The sequence below is a fragment of the Saccostrea cucullata genome, unplaced genomic scaffold, assembly GCF_032062105.1.
Source record: "Saccostrea cucullata isolate Sc308-1 unplaced genomic scaffold, CSIRO_AGI_Scuc_v1 ctg4285, whole genome shotgun sequence".
NCBI lineage: Eukaryota > Metazoa > Mollusca > Bivalvia > Ostreida > Ostreidae > Saccostrea > Saccostrea cuccullata.
Window position 1 is genome coordinate 1 of NW_026931300.1, and position 8,139 is coordinate 8,139.

At 33.5% G+C, this 8,139-nt stretch overlaps 1 protein-coding gene across 1 annotated transcript; it reads right to left on the bottom strand.

Annotated features, from left to right (window-relative positions):
- Positions 1 to 13: 13 nt before the first annotated feature.
- On the bottom strand, positions 14 to 8,139 carry LOC134232111 (ATP-binding cassette sub-family B member 6-like). The gene is made up of 11 exons (XM_062714069.1): positions 7,895 to 8,139; positions 6,574 to 7,086; positions 5,524 to 5,653; positions 5,086 to 5,275; positions 4,550 to 4,681; positions 3,050 to 3,152; positions 2,739 to 2,828; positions 1,573 to 1,694; positions 1,055 to 1,164; positions 593 to 658; positions 14 to 232 (listed from the first exon to the last, which is right to left on the bottom strand). Exons 2-11 carry the CDS (start codon positions 7,065 to 7,067, stop codon positions 14 to 16), a joined length of 1,656 nt encoding a protein of 551 aa, XP_062570053.1. The 5' UTR covers positions 7,068 to 7,086; positions 7,895 to 8,139.

Here is an 8,139-nt window from a genome sequence, read left to right on the forward strand (position 1 = left end):
ACTGAGCTCCTATTTACCTGTAATACGTCCCTAGCCAGTTGAGTGGTCCATATAGCTGACTTAGGTATGTCCCAAACAGAACATAGTCCCCGACCGTGAGGTGAAGGTCACTGATGGAGTACACCACAGCGTATGCACACAACAGGGAGCCGCTGATCGTCCCAAACGTAATCACCGTGTTCTGGAGAGAGTTCAGGAGGTTCAGCGAGGCCGTCGATTTCCACTCCGCAACCTAAAAATAGAATTTCATCAGAACTGCATCAAACACCAAATGTGAATGTCAAGCTAAATATACCTATTTATGTCAACACACAATTTTTAAATGTGCGCAATTTTTCCAGTCCAAGTGGTGATGTAAATTTAAATACAATAGTTACTGTAATTAATAATTACCATAAAGTCATACACGTGTCTTATAGAAAAAAATATTCAATGAAAACAAAAATAGAAAGACATTAAGCTTAATAAAAATTATTGATTATTAGTACCACAACAAAGGAGCTGTTGTATTTCTGAGTTAAAAGAATGAGAGGGGATTTTTAAAAAAAAATGTTGTAGCATACACATGTACATTTTATTAATAAAAATATACCTGATAATCTTTAATAGCTGTATCAAATCTGTTTGTCTCAAATTCTGATGCACCATAATATTTCACCTAGAATTGAAAGCACAGTGTAAATGATCACAGATAGCAATAAGGTACAACACAAAATGACCTATAGAGATACACATTTGGGCAGTACATGTATAAATGTTGGACATACATGTGCCTTATGACAATCATTTTTGTACATAAAAATTATATCCTGAAAGATTACTTTGAATTACATAAAATAATAAAAAAATCTTCTTCTTAAGATCACTTCAGCTAGCCGGCTTAGGAAAGCTTAAAAAAAACTTATGAATTCATTTTATTCAATTAATAATTATTTCTTAATTATTAGGAAACACACAAAATTTTCAGGATACACAATATATGTATAAAGCATATACATATGATTTAAAAAAGATTTTTTCTTCTCCTTTATTTTAAATTTTTTTTTTTATTTACCGTTTCAAAGTTGAGGAGAGAGTCCACGGCCTTGGAGTTTTTCTCGTTGTCCAGTTTGTTCATCTCACGTCTATATTTAGTTCTCCACTCCGTGATCCAGATAGTCACAGCTGAGGTAAAAAATAGATAATTAACTAATTAATGATCAACTTCTGACAAACAGACCTGTTTGATATCAATGCAATCTGAATTTTTTTGCTTTCAAGAAAATGTATGACTTTATCAAGCTATAGCATTTCATCATGCATTATCATTCATATGCATGCCTCTTTTGTTATCATGTATTTCTAGTCTCTAAAAGGCAGCAGTTTCAGTGCTGAAGCACATGGAAATAAAAAGTTGCTTTAACAAAATATTTTTACCTGTCAATGGAAACTAAGGGGAAAATGGCATTGCAATGTTTGAACCATAAATGTATGATGGCATGATATTCAGTCATAAATATATGGACTTAACAGATATCAATTACTGCATTATCAAAACAAAATAATTTTTGTAAAAAGTAAGTTAATGCTGACCTAAATATAGAACCATGCAGAGAAAGACAACAAGCCCGAAGATGTAGTTGAAAACGGTGACAAAATAGACGATAGCGATAACAATGTCGACGATGGTAGGCAAGATCTGGAACACCACATAACTGTGTAGGAAAAAATTAAAGTCATTTTATAGTTTGTTAACTCAGTAATAATATAATTCTGTTGATTAATTCCTGTTGCTTCATTACTACACAGTCTGCATCGATGAAGGTAAAATGATGCTGAACCTAACAAAAATTCAAATTGTAAAAAAAATCCTAAAGCATATAAAAGTACATGTATTTTTATTTTTGAAAAGGCTGTAGAATGTATTTCTTTCCTTAAATGACAATACTAAAAAAATGAAATTCAATTTTCGATGACATACAGTCGGTCACATGATCAGACTTTCTTGTGTATGGAAAGCAAACTGCACGAGACATTTGGAAAGTCTTGACCGTGACGTCATATGACATCGTATATATATATATGTTATGTTGCATTCAATAACAAAGTCTAAATAGAGTATTTTGTCTTTGTAATGTGAATAAAAATAAAAAAATAAGAAATAAGATATCATTTTTAGAGTGTCAGAGTGTCAATGGGAAATGACATGAAGTCGGTACATGATCAAATCTACTATTCGGGTGTTATAGAATTCGATCACGTGACCGACTTCATGTCATATCCCAATGACACTCTAAAAATGATAGCTTATTTCTTAAATACATGTCTTACATTGTCCTACCTAGCTATAGTTACAACACTGCTTTAAAATTTATGAAAAATTATGTAAAGTGGAGCCTTATTTATCTAGATGCTTTAGTTCCTAGTCAATTTGTCCGGATATGTGAAGAGTCTGTATATCTGAATTACCAGTTAAACAAGACAAATGCTAAAAACTTCTGTTCCGATGATACTATTAGTACCGTGATCCATCACTCACCTGAGCAGGTTGTTGATACTATTAGTACCCTGGTCCATCACTCACCTGAGTAGGTTGTTGATACTATTGGTACCTCATCACTCACCTGAGCAGGTTGTTGATACTATTAGTACCGTGGTCCATCACTCACCTGAGCAGGTTGTTGATACTATTAGTACCACGGTCCATCACTCACCTGAGTAGGTTGTTGATACTATTAGTACCGTGGTCCATCACTCACCTGAGTAGGTTGTTGATACTATTAGTACCGCGGTCCATCACTCGTAACACTTCACCTGTCTTTCTTTGAAGATGCCATCTCAGAGACAATCTAGTAAAACAGGAGAAGCATTATACATTAACATTTTATAGTTTTGAGTTATCCCAGGGCAATTACTGTAACAATCTCTGATGAGAGTGTAACTCCAGGCAATATTACAATAACTGTAATTTGAGACAATATTCAATACCAGTCCTGTAATTTCAGGCAATATTACAATACCTGTAAGACAGGGCAATATTACAATACCTGTAATGACAATATAACAATACCTGTGTAAATGATTGAACAATCGAACTTGGATCCTTCTGGTAGTGTACTGTTGAACTGGTATCCATAGGAACGACCTGGCATTGTTTAAAAATCCTGTGGTTCCTTCAAAAACCAGAAATAACCTTAAGAGATACCACAAATTTCAACCTGTAGAAACATATTATTTCAGATGAAGACAGTACACATTTTACAAATACAGTTTAACTCAAATATACAAAATACAGTCAGACCTCCCTATCTTAAACTAAAAGGGACAGAAAAAAAACGAGACAGATCCAGGAATCCAAGTTATTGAGAGTTTAATTTTTAAGAAGAGTGCTTGGGAATTCAAAATGAATTTGACACGTATATAAGATGCATGGTAGTCAAGATATCAATGATCCAGATATCAAAGTACAGATAACTTGTCCAAACCGGCTACCGCCGGTTCCATAAAATTTGGCCGGTTTAGACAGAATCCGGAGTGCAGGAAAAATGCACGAAAATATTAATTTTGAAAATTTCAATGTTTATTTACAAGTATACATAATATAAAATATATTTAATAAATGATGAAATTAATCACTATTTTGGAGTCTAGAAATTATCAAATAGTCTCCCATGACTTACTTTATTTTCTTGTTTATTCACGAGGTTTGAAAGTCGGGTGAAATGTTACTTAAATCAAAATCTACAAGCACGCACAATATAGGCCTACTTTAATATATCAAGCTGACCGGGTTTCGCTTGTCAAAAAGCTCTTTCAATGTATAAACAGTAATGCACAATTATTTACGATGTGCTAATTATTGGATTCAACTTTTAATTTTTATGTATAAAAATTAAAATTACGTCTTCCACCACAGAGTTACGGCGCCATTTTGAAATGCGTTCGATTTTCGATTCAGATTTATATTTTGATTTGTAAATCGTGTGCATATATTTTTTGTGTTGATGTTATAATGTGGTAAAAGGAGTTTAAAACAAAGTTAATTTTTTTTAATTGTAATTTAATCATATAACATTTTTTCAAGTGGGCATTTCAATGAGTTCCTCTCATGGCATTAATTATGTTAATGTAAACATGGATTATCGCATCCACCACGAAAGGTATTAATTGCTTTGAAGTAACTCAGGTGTGGCCAGATTAGAGGGAATGATTACCGTTAATTATGAGCAGTTGGGACCAGTATGTCCGTTCGGAATACAGAATAGACAGTATCCGGACTACACAGAATTTTTTCTAATGAATTTGTTAAAGAAGTGCATGGGACTAAAATTAATAGACGGAATGGACAAAAATCTGGAGTACTCAGAGTCCGGATTGGACAAATTTTACTGTACTACACTATATTTAAGATCAAGACAGTATACATGTATATCTATGTTATGCAATTCAGTAAACTCTGTTGTACGTTTGTAAAAAGTCAACAAGGCTTTGCATTTATCCAATATTCTTACCATATATGTTTACTGATTATATTAAAAAGAAACACAGTCATGTAAATGTAACTTATTACCTGTCCCTCCTCCTTTGAGGAAGATAAGTAAACAATAAATCAGGATATAATCGTATCTAAACTCTGGCCCTGTGACCTTCAGATCTGCAAGGTCATCTCCAAGTGTGTTAGGTTGGACAGTTAGACTGTTTACTGCAGATAAGAAAAATATGCACTAAATAACCATATAAAGACAGAAATTACATTCATAATATGTTTTTAATGTACCAATTCTTTTCATAATTTTTTTTAAATTTTTAAACATCTTTATAATTTAAGATCTTATAAAATGCAGTATATTTTGTCTCATCCAAAATGTTGTCCATTAACATGATTAAGATGGAAACTTTATTAAAGCTCCTTTCTGTAAATTCAATTCATGTTATTAATGAAATGTTGTCCATATCAGATATTATCTTATCATGTCTTATCTGGTCAAATTCTATGGAATCAGTGGAGTACAGATGAAACAATTGTACTGTTTAAACAGTCATAATAATGTTCAAATGTACATTTATCCCCCTCCCTGTCCCCAGAAGAAGCAGACGTTAACTTACTGATGTATTTGCTGTAGAGGGGTACCAGTACATTTATCCCCCTCCCTGCCCCCAGTATAAGCAGACAGAGAAGGACCAGCCCCTGCCTCCAGTAGCTTCCCTTGGGCCACACGAAGGGAATCATTATCTTAAGCTTCGACCACACATTCTTCCACGTAGACTGGTTCTGTGCTGCCCCAGGAGTAGGGCCCTGTAGTGAAAGTAAAGTAAAGTGAAAGTGAAGTGAAAATAAAGTGAAAGTAAAGTTCCTTACACATGAAACTACTAGGATGGGATTCACTGATACCAATGTGAATTATAATAGAAATACATGTAGCACTGAATCAAGTCTCTCTCTCTGAAATGTTATTACCTTGAGGTTTGTTTACTGTCCTAACATTTTCTACATCTCTTCTCCTCTGACTTCTTATTACTTTGAGATCAGTTTACTTTACTTACATTTTCTACATCAGTCAGGAGATGGTACAGGTTTCTATTCAGACCAGGAGCCCAAAATCCCAGAATCAGCAGCATGAGAGAACAGCTGTATCTGACAATCCACAGGCCGAACTCTATGTGATCCGAGTATCTGTCATAGGGACAATCAGGAAAATTTGTAAGAAATTCCATTTCTATTTTCAGAAATTTACAGGTGAAATGGATACTAAAATTTAAATGGTAATTTAAAGTCGCTCATTTTTTAATGCAACAACCAAACAGATGTTCATATTCAGTTTTGCAAAAATTAAAGTAGAAAATCTTTTGATCATACAGAATATTATTAATTCAAATTAATGATCTACACCTCTACCTTCGTACTGCTATTTTTCTGTACTGTTAAGATATTTTAAAAGTAGTTGAGAAAACTTAATAATATTTTTAATCTAAATATCACCAAAGAACTATATGCGGTTATTAACCAACATTTGCCCCCCAAAATCAAACTTTGATGGAGTAATATTTAATTAAGTCCTTAAACAGGGGAGTATATGCTGACTTCAAAGCACTGAATAATTTCATAAGTAATAACGTCATATGTACGTAATGACGTCACAAATATGACATAAATTTCAGTTTTTTATGAATTTTGCAGAAAAATGTACATATTTCGTCGATATTTTAAATAAAAGTCACCGAGCGCATGTGTGTTCAGGATAAATATATTGATATAATGTGTAGAATGATAATATCAATGAAATATGTCAATATTGTTCCTGAACACACATGCGCTCTATAAATTTTAAAGCTTAAATTGTTGAAATTTTGTCCATTTTGTCCTCTTTCTGAAAAAGGATATAAAATCGGACTAGTTTTTGACGTCATTAAAAACAGAAATTGTGAATACACTGCTCTGGAACTATAATATTTTTTGTTAACTTATATTTCTCGTACAATTTATTGAATTCAGCACATTTCAGGAAGTTTTCAAAATTTGACTTTTGTGGGGGCAAACATATGCAATATACCGCATATAGTTCTTTAAGAAAGATTTTATTTGTCAGAACTAACCCTCTCAATGACCACCAGTAACTTGCACTCTCCCAGGATATAAAGGACAGGTTCTCCTTGATGAAAACGAGGCTCCAGAAGACCAGCAGGATGAGGCCGTGACCTCTCGTGGGTATAGAGGGCAGCATCTGTCTTCTCTCGTAAAATAACAGTCTGATGGATGCCATCCAGCAGTACACGAGGGCGAGGGCCATAAAAACCTGGTACCCCGCCACGGTCTGGTCACGTATGGACGTGTCACAGAGGATCGTGTGTATGACAGCCTCCAGCATCAGAACGAAGCTCAGCATGACCTGCAGCGTGAACCCACAGGAACCAGTCAGGTTCTTCTCCGGGAGTTTGGTGGCATATTTTCTGTACAGTGAGCACTGAATACAACCGCAGATCAGAATGTGAAGGAACAATACACCAGAGGTGACAGTGTCTATGAAGCATGGATTAAGTCCTTTATCTACCCAGATCTGAGTGAAGTTCAGTTCTTTGCAGTATTTCATGTTGTACAGATCTGTGTATCTGAAACATACGCAAATTTTAACAATTTATTTACAGACATTACGTAGTCATAGTAAGGTCAAGGTATCATCTTGTACAAATAATAAAAAAAGATATATAGACAAAATATAACGATAAATATAACACATTTATTACATTTTTAAGTGAAATATGTTTTATTACTAATTCAGTGCCCATATCCTGTCACAGTAAAAGGATATCAAACTGATACAAGAGAAAGTGCCTAATATATAGTTGACGGGAAAAAAGGAAAAACAAAACAAAAGATTGCTGTAAAAAAATATTCCTTGAACCTAATATAAAACATGGAAATAAATAAACCATTCTGACAGCGAATTCAATGTATATATACAAAAATATGTTGCTAAATCCATTTTTACAGTGTTTTCACCTCACTTAGCTATGAGGCTAATGGCAATTAATTAATGTACATGCATTTTTGAACTTATGACTGTTTATACAAAAAGACAGAGGCAAAAAAAAATGCAAGAGTACTTTTTTTTAATGTAATAAACAGAAAATACACATGAATTGAATAATTATGTATAATTTATAACATTTTTACTTTTATCATTTTTAATGAGATTTTTTCTCTTAATAAAAGATTTGGATAAAAAGTCACATAGTTTAAATAATATATTGTTATCTTCAACCCCCCCCCCCCCCCCAAAAAAAAATATCTATAACGTTAAGCATCTGTCATACATAATTTTACAATTTCCTTCCTAACCCTCTCAACTACATGAACACAAACGCTATGCGTCATTTTGTCCTCATGTCTACATTTCTTTTACTCTTATGAGCCAACAGAAACTAAACGTCTTTTGTCCTAAATTAGGATATGTACAGCGTGGTCTCTGTTACACAAGGAGAAAATTCGAGCTTCGGCTTCAACACTTTGTATTACATGTATCTACGCTAAATGGTTGTAACCGTCTGAATTCTGTGTTAAGTAACATCCAAATCAGTGATGTGAACTTGTTAAATGCTTTTAATCTGACATCATCGTTTCCTAAACACTTCTTTTTTCCTGATGTTGTTTCACACACATGC